The sequence below is a fragment of the Daucus carota genome, chromosome 4 (genome assembly GCF_001625215.2).
Source record: "Daucus carota subsp. sativus chromosome 4, DH1 v3.0, whole genome shotgun sequence".
Lineage (NCBI taxonomy): Eukaryota > Viridiplantae > Streptophyta > Magnoliopsida > Apiales > Apiaceae > Daucus > Daucus carota.
Window position 1 is genome coordinate 46452106 of NC_030384.2, and position 18022 is coordinate 46470127.

Genomic DNA, 18022 nt, shown 5'->3' on the forward strand with positions numbered 1-18022 from the left:
ATTTAATAATAATTATTATTATACTATTAAAAAAACTCTATATTAATGAGGAAGTTGTAATATAACAATTATCTTACAATCATAATAATATTCTCAACAAAATTATTAATTTTAAATTTAAAACTCAAACAATTTAGTTTAAGAAACAATTCTATAAAAAAAAAATTATCATATTTTATAGTTCAAATCAATATGGAATCCATACCAATACTAAATTACAAAATTTAGGTGTTATCATATAATATTCTTTATTAAATAATTGTTATTTATTATAGTACTATGAAAGGACTTTAAAATCGACCGGGACTTTGTAATATAATCATTATTACTACCAACAGACTGCATTGCCAACAAAATTATTTTTTTTAAAAAAAATTCATAAAATTTAATTTAAGAAAAAGTTGTATTAATTATTGTACTCCCTCTGTTTTTTAATATTTGACGCTTTGACTTTGAGCACGTACTTTTAAATGTTTTGACTGAATAGTTAAAAATATTATTTTTTAAATTTTCTTTTTCTGAATAAAAATATATAATCAAAATTTTAATTTACAAAAGAAATCAATCAAAATAATAATTTTTACTTTTTGATCAACCCACCTGAAAATATGTGTCAAAAGTCAAAATTTCAAATAATTAAAAACAGAGGGAATAATATATAATAATTTAATTTAGGAAACTATACTGCTACTCATGAAATGTATAGCTAGCAACCAAAACGCAAGACAAAGTTTGGTAAAGTAGCAACTTATAAAATGCAGCAACTTTGGTACTCCTGTATACTGCTACATAATGGTCTACCGGAGCTTGTATTACTGAACCGTCATACATATACATACCTTGTATCCATTGCAATCATTCAAGCAATAGAATATAGCATATATACCGCGTTAATGATGCCTGTTGCTGGTTTCTGCAAACGTTGGAATGTTCATAATTACTCTCCTTTCTCTAAATTGTAACGGTACCAACTCAACAATCCAGCCAGCTGTTAACAAAATAAACACGCATTTAGTTTTTTCTTAAACTTATACATTGTCCATCCTGTGTCTGGCTCTGCGGTGCTTCCTTTTGTAGTATAGTCAAACAACTTCCACCTATTATAAGTATCAACCATTTCATTCTTACCTCAACCATCACTCTTAACCTAATAATACTTTCAATTTGATTACACTCTCTCGTTTTTTCATTTATCCAAGCCCAGTGAAGTCTTCTTTCTGTCCGAGTGCTAATTGTAACATGTCTACCTTCATTTCAGTGCTTCTTTTACTTTCTTTTCTCATGAGCACCCATGCTCCACAGGCAGCTGCTGATTTCTACAAAGACGCAGAAATTACTTGGGGTGATCAGCGCGCCAAGATACTCAATGCTGGTAGCGACCTTACTTTGTCTCTCGACCAAGCTTCTGGCTCAGGCTTCCAATCCAAGAATGACTACTTGTTTGGAAGATTCGATAATCGATATGCAACTCAAGCTCGTCCCTGGAAACTCTGCTGGAACTGTTACTACATTTTATGTTAGTAACCTTACAAAACATTTTATCGTATTCATGCACTATATGATCTTTAGTTAACAAAGCTATTTTTATGCCTAATATCTATTTATATCATGTACTCGCAGCTATCTTCTCAAGGAGCTGGACATGATGAGATTGACTTTGAGTTTCTGGGAAACTCATCAGGAAGTCCATATACAATTCATACAAATGTGTTTGCGCAAGGCAAAGGTGACAAAGAACAACAATTCCAGCTCTGGTTCGATCCCACTTCTTCCTTCCACACCTACTCCATTGTTTGGAATCCCCAAAGGATTATGTAAGTAGACCTTTTTTACGTGACATATAACTTTCCTTTTTTAGAAAAACCAAATTACGAATTCTACTGCAATTACTTTTGCTGACAATATCAATTTTTTGGCCTTCAGTTTCTTGGTGGATAACAACCCGATCAGAGTATTCAACAATCAGGAATCAATAGGGGTGCCCTTCCCCAAGAGCCAGCACATGAGAGTCTATGCCAGCTTATGGAATGCTGATGACTGGGCAACTGATCAAGGCGGGCGTGTCAAGACCGACTGGACTAAAGCTCCATTCACAGCCTACTACAGGAACTTCAACATAAAAGGGTGTCCCAAATAATCTCCCGGATCATCATCTTGTGGATCAGGGCCGTCTGAAACTTTTCTGAGGCCCCGTGCTGATTTTAAGAATGAGACCCTTCCAAATGACAAAACAAAATTTTAATATATTTAAAATAACATGATATCATAAGCAAAATTAGACTACTACAACTGAAAAATTGTTTTTTTTAAGTAGTTAGACTTAAATATGTGTGTGGCCGTGTGGGATTTACTGTTTGTGCAGTCTACTAGTTTGTGAGTAAGGAGAAGGAATAAGAAGAAACGTGCATGGCTGGGTCTTGGGAGTCGAGAATTGATTAGTGTTTAAATAAAATAATGGTAAAAATTAAAGAGATATTAATATCATATTATATTTATCATGAGTATACCAAAAGATAGAAAGAAGTAGTAATAAATTGGGGGCCCTAAATTTTCATGGGCCCTGTGCTGTTGCACTTGTTGCACTCCCTCAAAACCGACCCTGTTGTGGATCATCCACCGCTTCTTCAAGCACCATCGAGGGATGGAGAACACACGAGCTGGATGCAGCTGGCCGAAACAGACTCCGATGGGTACAATCAAAGCATATGGTGTACAACTACTGCTCTGACAAACAGAGGTTTGCTAATGCTGTCCCAGCTGAATGCAGGCGTTCAAGATTTCTCTAGACGACACAACCATGATTTTGATGTCTGGTTTTGTGATCAGCTTATTGTGTAATTCCAACAAATAAATATATTCTTTATTCTTTGTAATTGAATTTCTGTTTTTTTTTAATTCAAATGTTAAATAAATCCGGTCACTTGATTATATATCAGAGATCAACCAATAAAAACGAAAAGTTCATTTTAATTTACTCCCAAATTTTCAGCTTCTGTACCTTCAGAGCACTGAAATATACTTAATTTTGTCGCAGCTGCATTTTACCGAAAACAGGTACCGATCAGCTTCAGTATCTCGACTGATCTTAGATATCTAAGCATTAAAAGTCGGCAGACAAGAGAAACATTTCACGTATGGCTAAGTAGACCAGTTGAAAAACTGAATAATCGTAAACTGGGAATATAAAGAATCAGTATTGAAAAAGAAATCGGAACCCGTGTTAAAAAAAACAAACAGAGATGTGATCAACGGCCAAGACACTGTTAACTTCAATCACAATAAATATTGAATTCTGAGACTCAAATTATATCTCTAGTAATCGAACATTGAATTTAATATTTATATTAAATATCAGACTCAATTTTATGCATGTACCCACTATTTTTGTAAAAATCAGTAAGAGTATTTCCAACCCTCACAAGCCCTTAGCTAAAAGTCCATGTGGCTTTCCAAAATTAAATTTTATAATCAATGTTTACAAAAAATAAACTCCAACCACAGCAACCCTTGTGTATAATTATAGCCATCCCCTTGACTATATTTGTCGATTCACTACAGATATGTAGCGAATTTCACTTCAAAAACATCTCTGAACAGGGTTCTAGCACCATGCCAAATATGTCCAAAGAAGAAGAGCAAAGCAAAAGAAGCATGTCCAAAAGTAAACCAACCCCTTGGACTGCTACGAAAAACACCATCGGATTTCAAAGTAGCACGATCTAATTCAAAAATTTCACCCAATTGAGCGCGTCTAGCATATTTTTTCACAGTAGCAGGATCACTATAACTGACTCCGTTGAGTTCGCCACCGTAGAACTCAACAGTTACACCTACTTGTTCGACACTATACTTCGATTATCTCTCGCAATTTATTTTCCTCTTTCCCACTGATTACATATTATTTATTACCATATTAAGCTGATATATTCTATTTATAATAATCTAAATATTAATAACATACTATTTTTAAATTATAACCAATATAGCCAATACCATTAAAGCACAATGTCTTACAGGTTCGGCAAATTTTACATAATATCACTACGCCATATATGGCCTACGACAACATCAAAAAAATGATGCCATAACCCCAAAATATGTTGCCATAGCCCGAAAAAGGGCTATTGCAACATAAAATTTAAGTTGCACTTTTGCATGCTGCCTTAGGCTTCTATTGCAACATTTAGGTAACCTACTGCAACACGGCTTTTTATGTTACAATAGACGTTCTATTGCAACATCTGACTATCCTATAGCAACAAATATATTATGTTACATTACACCTTTTGATTTGAAAAGAAAAAGGGGGACCCACATGTGGGTCACACTTGTAGGTCCCACTTTTTGAGTCCACGTGGATCCCACATGTGGGTCCCACATGTTAGTCCCATGTTTGGACACCTATTTTGTAGTCCCATGTTTGCAACAAATTTATAAAAGAAATTTAAAATATGCTCTTTAAATATTAAACATTCCAATAAACTATTCTTTCTTACAAATTTCATAACAAATCCAACCAAATCAAATTACCTAACAATTCAAAACCAACTAAAAGTAACAACAATTAGCCTGTGCTCTCTAGCCTTTTCTCTAAAATACACCCTTCTCCATACGTAAATGAAGTGCAGGATATGTGATTCCAAAGCTGTGACGATAGGAGTCATCTGTTCCACTAGCAAGAAACCCAAGCCTAGTGAAATCCTTGAGCCATTTCCACATAATCTTCATTAACAGCATGGACCGCAGCATCAAAAAAAAATTTGTATATTTTGCTGGATGGAGAAACAAAAGCAATTAATATAAATACTTAATTAATATCACAATCAATATACTTGGAACAAATATTTTAGAAAGCCCAGGTCGTTTTTACTTGCGCGTAAACACAATCAATGACACAAGTGAAGAGAGTCAGATATTCACTATAGAGAGATACTCGAGTAAATCACACTGTAACTTTAACATACTTCACATTAGCAAAGACAGGGGTTTCAAAAATTAAAGTCTCGTATGCTGCATTGCTTACTGAGTATTATCACATTTAACTATACAAATGAGCTAGACAATCAATTTGTATAAGGACTTCATTTAAAATACTAAACAAAACCTTCTGATTAATCAATAATCGCATATTACTCATAGAACAGGAAGGCGGCTAGAAATTCATTCAAAAGACACAAAGGTTAAATGTATACAGAAGAAAACTCGGTATTTTGATGGATTTTATTAGGTTTAGGAGTACTTTTTATCAAAAGCACATACTCCAGCTCTGTAGTTATCAAAAATACCCTATAATTCTGTATAAACAAATAAAGTTGTGTTACATTGAGCAATATAGGAATTAGAGGGGCATTTTACATGATAAATATAGTATAAGATGATTACCTCAACCCCACGAGAGCAGTAGGCAAACTAATCTGACTCCTTCCTGGCTTTAGCTTCACTAGGGTCTCAAAAGCTTAATTATTAACATCATATTTAGCCAGAAAACAACTTCTTACATAGTAAATCTTTACTACTAATAATTATCAAGTCAGGGGAAGAACAATAATACAATACAAGTTTACAACATCAGGGGAAGAACGATGCCGGCTCTGTAAACAGAGAGTTCAAATCATATGGCAGATATATACAACAAAAAAAGAACCAGTGCTTTCTAGAAAAACTACGTGCAACATTATACTGATTCCTGAACAAATCAACTCAACAAGTCAAATGCCTATAAAAAATTACAACATTCAAGACAAACTATAAAATCAGAATGTTCCCATTAGAGTTAAGAGAGAGGGAGGGAGAGACAGAGGGGAGACAGAGACACACACAGAGAGAGAAGGAGAGAGAGGGAGACAGAGAGATGTGTAACATAACATACGACCACAAATCAAAACAAAGATAGACAATGCATTTACACATAAAATCTAAAACAAAGCATGTGTATTTAAAGTGAAAAGCAAAGGATGACCACAAATCTAAGCAGATCGAAACCCCAATTAAAGTGAAAAGCTGTTGAAGCCCTAGTTTCAGAAGCCCCAATTCCCAATTCAATCGAAGCCCTGAGAAAAATAACGACACAAAATTAAAAATATTTTAGTGATAAAAACGAAGAAACTCGTAAACAAATTTAATGAAACTATAAATCAGAAGCCCTGATTTCGCGGAATAAAGAACCTCTCAATAAAATCCCTAATTGAAGACCTGAAACAAAACTTTATTCGATTGAGAGGTGAGTATGAGGGGAGAGGTTCCCCGATTTTTTCTAATCGACGGTGCGTTTCAGCAGGGAGGTGAGAGGAGATGAGGATGAGCAGAGAGGTTTAGCAAGAGAGGTGAGGTGAGGTTAGGTGAGTGTAGAGAGTGAGGTGAGTGTTTGTTGAGTGAAATGTGAATATGTCTGAGTCTCTGACTCAAATGTGAAGCGGGAAGTTTGCCGCTCATATTTTTAGCACGCCCCCAAAAATATTTTTTGTTTATTTTTTGTTTTAATAATTCATTTTATTTTCAATTTCTTAATTGTTAAATATATAAATATTTTATATATTTTATAATTTTAATGATATACTTCAGTTACGGTGTTATTTTTTTATACATAATTAATTAGGTTCATATTTTGTTATTTAATTATTTTAAAGAGATGACATAAAAATAATATTGTATTCCAAAATTATGTTTATTCATGTTTAATATATTCTATTTTATTAATTAATCATTTGAATGTATTTTAGCTTTATTTTGTGCAAATTTTAGTATTACAAATAATTATTTTACTAATACTCTTTGCAACACATAATTTTGGCTATTGCAACATCAAATAGACATGAATGTTTATCGTTGCGATAGGTGTCGATTAGTGTCTCTAATGCAACATAATTTTGCAACACTCGCGTTCATACCATTGCGGTAGGCCATATATGGCGTAGTGTATTTTACAGGTTCGGCAAATTTTACATAATGTCTTACAGATCCAATTTAGCCAACGATTATAGCGAACGCCATCGGAGATGCTCTAACTGTCGTACAAGTTGACATGTCATCGAAATACAAAAACTTAAATTTTTTACATAATTTGCATACTAAGATGCTATAATCATTTTACATATTTTACATACGGAAGGAAAAAATAAACTGGAGAAAATGTAGCGAAATATATTCGTTTAGAAAAACTCAATTATGATACTCAAATTATATCTTTAGTAGTCGAATATTGAATTTAACATTATTATTAAATTATCAAATTGAATTTTATACATGTAGAACTATTCTTGCAGAAATCAAGAACCGTCATACAAGTTGAGGTGTTATCGAAATACAAAAACTTAAAACTTTTACATAATCTACATACGTAAGATTCTAGAATCATTTTAACAGTGTCATTGAAGATGCTATAATATTTCCTTTGTCGGATTCATACTTGTACGTGTAACTTTAGAAAGTAAAAGAAAAAACGTGAGGAAATGTAGCTAAACATGTTAGTTCAAAAAAACTCCATAAATTACATCTTTAGTCGTCGAATATTGAATTTAATATTAACTTTGAGGTGTAGAGTAATTTACATGTCATTTCATTCACTCTTTCGTATGACCAGAGTAGTCGAATATTGAATTTACTCCCTCCATCCCAATTTATATGAGCTTTTTCCTCATTTTACACAGGAATATTAAATGATGTTTATTTTTTCATTTCTGCTCATATTCATTGTGTTGACTTTATACTAATATTAGTTGGATGGTACATTGGAAATAATAAATAAGAAAGAATAAGAGTGAAAGATTATTGATAAATGTACATTAAAAAAAAAGAGGCTCAACTATTTTGGGATAAATTTTTTTATCAAAAAAACTCGATGAAGAGAGTACATGTCTATTTACATGTTTGTTAGATATTGACTTTTGTAGTTCCAAAAGATCGATGCAATTATTAAGTTCAAAGCGACTCAAGTTTCTATATAAAGTACTCTATAAACAGGGTGTGAGAACTCCCAATTCTATCATAACTTGAGCATTATTAGCATCTCTTACACTTGTTAAGCCACCACCCACTGCTATGCATACTACTCGTAGCCACTGCGCTAGTAATGATACTGTATTAGTGAGTAATGTTACTGCACTAGTGAGTAATGATACTGCATGTGTCGATGATAAATCAATTGTTCGTAGATCGGGCAATTATCCTCCTCCAATCTGGGATGATGATTTCGTGCAATCTCTTACCAGTGATTTTAAGGTAGAATCATGTTTCTTTAGTGTGTGTGTGTGTAGTGTATAATTATTCTTACCACTTGACATAATGCATACGCAGGGAGAAATATGGAACAAATATGCAGGGGACTTGAAGGAACGTGTGAGGATGCTGCTCAACAAAGAAGATACAGACAACCTCAAGAAACTTGAGTTAGTTGATTCAGTTCAGAGGCTTGGAGTGGGATATCACTTCAAGAATGAGATTAATAGAATTCTGGAAGCCGTGTACAATAATGATAAGTGGGACGGCAAAGATAATTTGCATGCCACATCTCTCAAATTCCGACTCTTAAGACAACATTATTTTGAAGTTCCTCAAGGTGAGTTCATCTACTCTGTTGTCAGTATGTTGTTCTTTAGGTACATATGCATGCAAATAGATGACATGCGTCTGATATTGGAACTTCTTTGACTGCAAAATGCAGAGGCTTTTAGTGGATTTATGAACAATCAGGTAAGTTCAAGATCAGTCTCACCAGTGACATGAAGGGTATGCCATACTTGTACGAGGCCTCGTACCATTCAAAAACGAATGAGAAGATATTGGACGAGGCACAACGTTTCACAACCAAACATATGACAGATTACGTAAATAATACTCCCTCTGTTTTTTTTATATGACGCTTTGACTTTTGGCACACACTTTTAAGTGCTTTGACCGGATAGTTAAAAATATTATTTTTTGAATTTTCTTTTTCTGAATAAAAATTTTGATTATATACTATTATTCAGAAAAAGAAATTTTAAAAAATAATATTTTTAACTATCCGGTCAAAGCACTTAAAAGTGTGTGTCAAAAGTCAAAGCGTCATATAAAAAAAACAGAGGGAGTAGTAAGAACAGTAAAGACGAGAAACTTGGTAAACTTATTAGCCGTGCTTTGGAACTTCCACTGCATTGGACGGAGTCAAGAATGGAAGCAAGGTGGTACACTGACTACTTTGAGACATCAATAGTAGCAGAAGATATAAATGATTCTGATTTGCTTCGTTTTGCCAAATTGGACTATAACATGCTCCAGGCAAATTATCAAGATGAACTCAAAGAATTGTCAAGGTATTGATTAGCAGCTATAATCTCGTTTTTCCTTAACCGGTAAACTCTTTGTTTTAGAACTGTGCAGATTATTGTTATTTGTGTGCAGATGGTGGAAGCGCATACAATGGGCAGAGAAATTTAGCTTTGCGAGGGGAAGGTTGATAGAGTGTTTCTACTGGAGCCTGGGTTGCAACTTTGGACCTGAGTTTAAATATGCAAGGAGTGTGCTAGCTGCTGTTGGTGCCTTCCTAACTACTATTGACGATATCTATGATGTATATGGTACTTTGGAGGAACTTGAATTGTTGACAAAATTAACAAAAAGGTTAATCACATGTATTATATAAACTCAAAACTTATTATTATTCTTATTAATATATTGTTGGGATACTGATACATATATTGTCTGCGGTCACTTGATTAGTTGGGATGCGGCAGACTTGGATCAACCAGGGCCTTGACAGACTCATTTTCTTCTCAAATCTCATCGTAACAATCTTGCACTCAATTCTTTCCAAAACTTTTTCCTACCTCTATTATTTTTATATATTTTAATTATTTCATTTCATTCTCCACAACCAAACACAACAAGATTTAGATGCTAAGAGTAAAAAAAATTCTTGTTATTAGACTGTTAGTTAAAGAATAAAAATAACAGTAGTTTAGCTTAAGTGTGAAGTTCAATGGATGCCATTGTACAACATGGTAACTAAGAAATCATTTATGTGTTGCAGTATAAAATATTTATAACACCTTAGTCCCATATAGAAGAGTATGGAGATTTTAATTCAATTTATAAATATAAATATTAGTACAAATATTACTTTAATTGAGTACCATCGATTCCATAGAGCCCAACCCTGGTTTTGTAATTGTATACTGCTGACTAATTATATCATGAGTTCAGGCCTCAGCTGTCTTCTTTTTACTGACCATTTTTTTATTTCCGGGAATATTAATGACAGACCATGTCCTGTCCTTGCGTGTTTGGCTGTGATCGATCATATCTAGGGCTGTAAACGAACCGAGCCGAATCGAGTTCTATCGAATTCGAGTCCGAGTCGAGCTAAAGCTCGTTAAGCTTATCGAGCCGGAAATTTGGTTCGAACTCGAGTTCGGTATCAACCGAGTCGAGTATCGAGTTTTCCGCGAACTTGCGAGTCGAACCCGAGCTCGAGTCGGACCCGAGCTTTCAGTTAAAATTTTTGTTTTTAATATGAATTTGGGCCTCAACCAGTCAGCCCATTACATTTTACAAACCCATATGTTTGTTTGTTTGAGATAAGCCCAACCATTTAACCTAAAACTAAAATTTAAAAACATTTAGCAAAAAAAAAATAAAAATTAAAAACTAAAAACTAATTAACAAAGAAAGTAGATTAGTCTATGGTGTGCCCATGGGCACATGCTAAGCGCGGAAAATTTTGGGCTTGGATCATTTTGATTGGCTCCTATCTCATGATAATGGTGGACCCCCTGCAAATACACCAACCACACCAATCAAAATCTCCCAAATACAAAAATTTCCGCGCTTAGCATGTGCCCATGGGCACACACTAGCCAAACCGAAATACTAAAATCTAAATCTAAATGATTAAATCCCCAATTCCCAAATCGACTCAAACCTAAACCCATATCACAACTATCGCCGCTCCGCTCTCAAGCACTGCCCACTTCCAATCAACCCCAACGGCCACCGACCCATCGTCAATCCACCACTGATATGCAGATGTGAAATGGCCTGTTGCTGCCTTGCTCGGAACTGGGATGAACTGTCCACTGATTTGCTGTGATTCTGTGAATCCATGATAATGGCCACCATTATTTGTTGACTTGTGCTGTTATACAGATTCACAAGTGCTACTAGTTCACTACTTTAATGTATTTAAATTTCTTTTGGTTTGTATTGGAAGCTTATATAATAGATCAGTAGATAAGAAGTTCTATTATTAATTTATTATTATTTATTTTAATTATGTACCAGTTTATCGAGTTGAGTATCGAGTCGAACGAGTCGAACACGAGTTCGAGTCTATACCGAGTCGAGTCGAGCAACTACAAAACTCGAATCGACTCGTTAAGCTTATCGAGCTGCTTTGGTTGTTCAAACTCGAGCTCGTTAACGAGCCGAGCCGAGCCGGCCTAACGATCAGCTCGGTTCGTTTACAGCCCTAAATTCATATCTTTTTGTTTCTTCCTCACTGGTTTCGATTTCTTTACAGTGCCAGTTCTCTCTTTAGTTTTTTTTAACTGATTTATTTCAGCATACACGTGAAGTTTTGCTCCCTGCCGTGTTTTCATTATCTGACATCAGTTGAGATATATGACATGTTTGCTACATGTTTAGGATGTGAAATATAAATGTGCATGCAGTTATTTAATATTATTTTAGTTGAAAAACTGAAATATAATTACAAAGAATAAAGAATGTATTTGTCTGAATCACAAAAATTTGATGTGCAAGTAGTCCTCGAGATCTTTGGTGTGTGATCTATATTGAGGGACCACATGCAATATTAAACCATGAATATGGTTAGCTGTCAGTAGTTAGGACAAAAGTTGTTATCAGGACCGTTTGCTTTATTTTGTCAGCTAGTATTCTGTCTCCTCATAGCTTGCTTTATATGAGAAGAACTACCAATGTATTGCCTCAAGTTTTTATGCAATGATAACAAATATTCCTGTTTTTCTCTCTATGAATCCTTTATTTTTGTGCCATCAGTCACTTTCTCTAGCTTGAAATTCCATTGTCATCATGGTATCAGAGCTGTCTTTCCTGCCGGTTACTTCTTCTTCACTCACTTTCTACTTTCTCTGCTAATCCCCTCTCTTACATCTATTTCTATACCAGATCTTCTTCTTCTATATCTCTCATCATGTCTTCTCAATCAAGATATTCTTTTCAAGATATGCTCAATCCTCTCTTCCTCCACCCTTCTGATACTGCAACCTCCATTCAAGTGGAAAAGCTGCAAGGCTCAGCTGATTATCGCTCCTGGTGTCGCTCCATGGAGATAAATCTAGCCTCCAAACGCAAACTCGGGTTTGTCACTGGTACTGTGACCAAACCAGTAGATGATGAACTCAAAGCTGAAATGTGGGACACATGCAACAACATGGTCATAGCCTGGATTACAGGTAATGTGTCTCCCACAGTTCGTAAATCCATTATGTTTATGTCTGATGCTTGTGAAATGTGGAAAAATCTTGAAAAAAGATTTACACTCACCAATGGCTCTCGAAAGTACAAGCTAAACAAAGACCTCTATGAAGTCAGGCAACACACTGCCTCAATTAATGAATACTACACAACAATGAAAACGTTGTGGGAAGAGCTTGATTCAATGAACTTGCTCCCAACAATCTTGAGCCCCACTGAAGAAATCACTAAACTGCTTCAAACTATCGAGCTGCAGAAAGATGAGGCACATTTGTTCCAATTTCTAAATGGTGTCAATGAAGTATATGGACCACAGCGTAGCCAGCTGTTAATGTTGAACCCACTTCCCAGTGTAGAAGTAGCAGTCGCTGTGCTGCAACAAGAAGAGGCTCAAAGAAGTCTCCTCTCCTCTGTTCTACCAGATCTGGAACTCTCAGCCATGTACAGCAAGAGTGTGCCAGCCTCCCAACCTGAAAAACCCCTTCTTTGCTCTGCCTGTAATGTTAAAGGCCACTCTAAAGAGCGTTGCTGGACTGTCATTGGATACCCAAAGTGGCATCCAAAGTACAAGCCCCCCATGAACAATACCAAAATTAAACCAGCAACAACACCTTCACCACACAAATGGTCCTCCACACCAAAAATGGCAGCTGCTGCAACTGTAAGCTCTGCTTCTCCTGGTCTCTTATTCACCCCACAACAACTCGAGCAACTGGCTCAGTTAGTGCCTCACCTGCAAAATCAAACCATGAAAACTGCTGAAACAGAGGAAGATGCACCTTATCATTTCTCTGGTATGATCTCCACAATGACTTCAACTAAATCAGCTGAGGAATGGATAATAGATTCCGGAGCCTCCGACCACATGACACCACATCTCAAACTTCTTCACAAAGCAACTCCAACTGGACATTCACCTCTCATAAATCTGCCAAATGGGGATACCACTGTCATTTCTCACAAAGGTATGGCCACTCTGCCAAATGGTCTCAAACTTGAAGATATATTGTGTGTTCCTAATTTTAAACACAATTTATTATCTGTTCAAAAGTTAGTCAAAGATAATGCTTGTCAAGTTCAGTTTTTTCCTAAACACTGCTGCATCATAGACACTGTTTCAAATAAAGTGCTTGGGGTAGGACATGCTAAAGATGGCCTATATTATTATACTCCTGCTGCAAACATATCTCTCCCTCTACAAACCTTTACACATCAAACCAACTCTGCTCAATCAACTCACTCCATAGACCTCTGGCACTGCAGATTAGGCCATGCTCCTGTACCTAAAATCACTAAAATCTCTAGCATTAAAGCCTCTTCCAAACAGCTTTCCTCTTTGTGTCTAACCTGTCCTCTAGCTAGATTCACAAAACTACCCTTCTCACTGAGTACATCACATGCAAAATCAGCTTTTGACTTGGTGCACATAGACTTGTGGGGACCTTACAAAGAATGCACCAAAAGCACTTGTAGGTATTTCTTGACAATAGTTGATGATTATTCACGATATACTTGGTTATATCTATTGTCCAACAAGTCTGATTCTCTGCCAATCTTGAAGACATTTGTCCAGTTCATTAAAAATCATTTCAGTGGTGCTTCAATCAAAGTCATACGATCTGATAATGGTTTAGAATTTGACAACATTATGTGCAAGCAGTTTTTTGCCAACAATGGCATTCTCCACCAGACCTCGTGTCCATATCGTCCACAGCAAAATGGACGGGTCGAGCGGAAGCATCGATTTATTTTAGAAGTGGCACGGGCTCTTAAATTTCAGTCAAATGCTCCCATACATTTGTGGGGAGACTGCGTTTTGACAGCAGTCTACATTATTAATCGCCTTCCTACTTCGCTCCTGGACAACAAAACACCCTACGAGGTGTTTTACAAAGAGCTTCCTGACTATGAGTCTATGAGAGTGTTTGGGTGCTTGGCTGTTGCTACAAATCCTGTAGTTACACATGACAAATTTGCAGCCAGAGGGGTTACATGTGTATTTGTGGGCTATCCTCCTATGAAGAAGGGATTTCGTTTGATAAATCTTGAAACAATGAAAGAATTCAACTCCAGAGATGTCAAATTTCACGAAGATATCTTTCCCTTTAAAACAAGCTCTTTCTCTCCTATGACACCATTGACTGATCCAGCCAATGATCCTCAGTTCTTGACATCCATATTCTCTGATGAAGAATATGTCTCTGAATTACCCAGATCTCCATCTCCCGAGAGAGTTCAATCTTCTTCATCAGATGATGATACTGAGATGGATACCAACTTAAATGTCAGAAGATCCACAAGACTCCATCGTCCCCCACAGTGGCATAATGACTATGTCGCCAACTGTACCACTCAGACCATCTCTACTGTGACTGACACTGCAGTCAACAACAATTTTCATTGCCTCCTAGCCACTCTTGCTACTACAAAAGATCCAGTATCGTTTAAAGTCGCAGTACAAGAGCCACACTGGGTGTCAGCTATGAATGCTGAGCTCGAAGCACTGGAGCGAAATGGAACATGGATTGTCACTACACTTCCTCCGGGTAAAACTGCCATCGCTTGCAAATGGGTGCATAAAACGAAGTTCAATCCAGACGGAACCATAGAGCGATATAAGTCCCGTTTAGTCATTTTGGGCTGTCGACAAAAATATGGTGAGGATTTTAAAGAAACATTCGCTCCAGTCGCGAAAATGACAACGGTTCGCACATTGCTTGCTGTCGCAGCAATTCAGAATTGGTACACATTGCAGATGGACGTGTCAAATGCGTTCCTGAATGGGGAACTCTTTGAGGATATATACATGAAACTGCCACCCGGTTATATGCACTTTGGTTATCGAATCAAGTTGAATGATGCTGCTCAAGGTCCTTCACACTGCAACTATGTCTGCAAGCTTCTAAAAGCCTTGTATGGGCTAAGACAGGCGCCACGATTGTGGTTCTCTAAACTCTCTCTCACACTGCTTGCTCTTGGGTTCAAGCAATCGAAATCAGATTACAGCCTGTTCCTGAAACAACAGCCATCATCCACCCTTACTGTTCTTGTTTATGTTGACGACCTTCTCATTTGTGGCTCTGCTATGAAAGATATTGATAACCTGAAAGCAATGTTGTCTGCTCAATTTCACATGAAAGACCTTGGCCCTATCAGCTATTTTCTAGGCCTCGAAATAGCTCGCTCTTCATCTGGCTTCTTCATCTCACAGAAAAAATACACTCTTGATCTCCTTACTCAACATGGCCTGCTGAATTGTAAACCTCTCTCTCTGCCTATGGATTCTCATCTGAAATTGACTCCAACCATTGGTGATCCTCTTCCTAATCCACTACCATACCAACGCCTGTTAGGACAACTTATTTACCTCACAATCACACGCCCTGATATCTCATTTACAGTTCATACTCTCAGCCAATACATGAATGCTCCTACCACGGTTCATTATCAAGCTGCCAAGCGTCTTCTACGCTATCTTGCTGGTTCTCCAGCTCAAGGTATCCTCCTGGCATCTTCTAGTGCGGCTCACCTCACTGCCTACTGCGACAGTGACTGGGCAAGCTGCCTTGCTACTCGCAAATCCACCACGGGCTACTGCATTTTGCTTGGGGATTCACCCATATCCTGGAAATCGAAGAAGCAAAGTGTAGTTGCTCGCTCTTCCGCTGAAGCCGAATATCGAGCAATGGCATTTACTACATGTGAAGTCACCTGGTTATCCTCCCTGCTAAAGGACTTGGGTCTCAAAGATCTCCCTCCTGCCAACCTCAAATGTGATAATAAAGCTGCTCTTGCCATCGCTGCAAATCCAGTGCAACACGAGCGCACTAAACATGTGGAAATCGACTGCCACTATGTTCGTGATCAACTCAACAAAGGCCTCCTTACAACTTCTCATGTCTCATCTTCTGAACAAATAGCTGACTTGCTCACCAAAGTTCTGCCAGTCAAACAACACAATCACTTGCTGCACAAGCTCGGAGCTTCCGCTTTCCCTCCATCTCCAGCTTGAGGGGGAGTATTGAGGGACCACATGCAATATTAAACCATGAATATGGTTAGCTGTCAGTAGTTAGGACAAAAGTTGTTATCAGGACCGTTTGCTTTATTTTGTCAGCTAGTATTCTGTCTCCTCATAGCTTGCTTTATATGAGAAGAACTACCAATGTATTGCCTCAAGTTTTTATGCAATGATAACAAATATTCCTGTTTTTCTCTCTATGAATCCTTTATTTTTGTGCCATCAGTCACTTTCTCTAGCTTGAAATTCCATTGTCATCAATCTAGAGGAACCTTGAACGTTTGCATTCTGCAGGGACAGCATTAGCAAACCTCTGCTTGTCAGAGCAGTAGTTGTACACCATATGCTTTGATTGTACCCAACGCAGTCTATTTCGGCCAGCTGCATCCAACTGGTGTGTTCGCCATCCCTCGTCGGTGCTTGAAGAAGTTGATGATCCACAAGATGATGATCCGGAAGATGATTTGGGACACCCTTTTATATTGAAGTTTCTGTAGTAGGCTGTGAATGGAGCTTTAGTCCAGTCTGTCTTAACACGACCGCCTTGTGTTGCCCAGTCATCAGCATTCCATAAGCTCGCATAGACTCTCATATGCTGACTCTTGGGAAACGGCACCCCTATTGATTCCTGATTGTTGAATACTCTGATCGGGTTGTTATCCACCAAGAAACTGAAAGCAAAAAAAAATTAAAAATTGTCAGCAAAAGCAATCAGAGTAGAAGCTGCAATTTGGTACGAAAATGGAAAGTTATAAGTCCGGTGGAAAAGGTCTACTTACATAATCCTTTGGGGATTCCAAACAATGGAGTAGGTGTGGAAGGAAGAAGTGGGATCGAACCAGAGCTGGAATTGCTGTTCTTTGTCACCTTTGCCTTGTGCAAACACATTCGTGTGGATTGTATATGGACTTCCTGAAGAGTTCCCTAAAAACTCGAAGTCAATCTCGTCATGTCCGGCTCCTTGAGAAGATAACTGCGCAACATTAAATAGATGTCAGGCATTTAGATACCATTGATAACTAAGGACAGCATATAGTACATCAATACGATAAATTATAATGTAGGGAGTGACGTTACTGACATAGAAGGTAGTAACAGTGCCAGCAGAGTTTCCAGGGACAAGCTTGAGTTGCATATCGAATCTTCCAAACAAGTACTCATTCTTGGATTGAAACCCTGAGCCAGAAGCTTGGTCGAGAGACAAAGTGAGGTCCCGACCAGCATTGAGTATCTTGGCGCGCTGATCACCCCAAGTGATCTCCGCGTCTTTGTAGAAATCAGCAGCTGCCTGTGGAGCTTGGCTGGTCATGAGAACTGAAAGTAACAGAAGCGCTAGCATGCAGGTTGACATGTTATAATAGGCACTCGAAATGAGAGAAGACTTCACTGGGCTTGAATTAATCGAAAGTTAGAGATTGCTGATGAAAAAGAAGAATGTATGTGGAGAGTGATTGTTGAGGTAAGAATGGGAATGGGTGATATTTATAGGTGGGAGTTGTTGAGTAGAGCACAAAAGGAAGCATCCCAGACACAGGATGGATAATGTAGAAGCTATATGTTGTTGACAGC

At 37.2% G+C, this 18022-nt stretch overlaps 2 protein-coding genes, 1 long non-coding RNA gene and 1 pseudogene across 3 annotated transcripts; 2 read left to right on the forward strand and 2 right to left on the reverse strand.

The window, feature by feature from the left end:
* Nucleotides 1-1166: 1166 nt before the first annotated feature.
* On the forward strand, nt 1167-2835 carry LOC108217611 (xyloglucan endotransglucosylase protein 1-like; annotated as a pseudogene).
* A 1637-nt stretch (nt 2836-4472) lies between these two features.
* On the reverse strand, nt 4473-6406 carry LOC135152348 (uncharacterized). Its single transcript, XR_010291411.1, has 3 exons — nt 6166-6406; nt 5383-6050; nt 4473-4772 (listed from the first exon to the last, which is right to left on the reverse strand). It is a non-coding gene; the product is annotated as an uncharacterized LOC135152348 (long non-coding RNA).
* A 2741-nt stretch (nt 6407-9147) lies between these two features.
* Nucleotides 9148-9733, forward strand: LOC108217614 (myrcene synthase, chloroplastic-like). The gene is made up of 3 exons (XM_017390453.2): nt 9148-9290; nt 9379-9597; nt 9697-9733. Exons 1-3 carry the CDS (start codon nt 9148-9150, stop codon nt 9731-9733), a joined length of 399 nt encoding a protein of 132 aa, XP_017245942.2.
* Nucleotides 9734-16700: 6967 nt separating this feature from the next.
* LOC108217609 (xyloglucan endotransglucosylase protein 1) lies at nt 16701-17920 on the reverse strand. Its single transcript, XM_017390449.2, has 3 exons — nt 17535-17920; nt 17233-17426; nt 16701-17124 (listed from the first exon to the last, which is right to left on the reverse strand). Exons 1-3 carry the CDS (start codon nt 17802-17804, stop codon nt 16716-16718), a joined length of 873 nt encoding a protein of 290 aa, XP_017245938.1. The 5' UTR covers nt 17805-17920; the 3' UTR covers nt 16701-16715.
* Nucleotides 17921-18022: the final 102 nt, after the last annotated feature.

Excerpts from the sequence above, each read along its gene's own strand:
- LOC108217609 (XM_017390449.2), bottom strand. The coding sequence starts at position 17,804 with ATGTCAACCTGCATGCTAGCGCTTCTGTTACTTTCAGTTCTCATGACC. Across the intron at positions 17,427-17,534 it reads GCACTGTTACTACCTTCTAT|TTATCTTCTCAAGGAGCCGG; the intron begins GTCAGTAACGTC and ends AATGTTGCGCAG. Across the intron at positions 17,125-17,232 it reads TGGAATCCCCAAAGGATTAT|TTTCTTGGTGGATAACAACC; the intron begins GTAAGTAGACCT and ends TTTTGCTTTCAG.
- LOC108217614 (XM_017390453.2), top strand. The coding sequence starts at position 9,148 with ATGGAAGCAAGGTGGTACACTGACTACTTTGAGACATCAATAGTAGCA. Across the intron at positions 9,291-9,378 it reads GAACTCAAAGAATTGTCAAG|ATGGTGGAAGCGCATACAAT; the intron begins GTATTGATTAGC and ends ATTTGTGTGCAG. Across the intron at positions 9,598-9,696 it reads TTGACAAAATTAACAAAAAG|TTGGGATGCGGCAGACTTGG; the intron begins GTTAATCACATG and ends TCACTTGATTAG.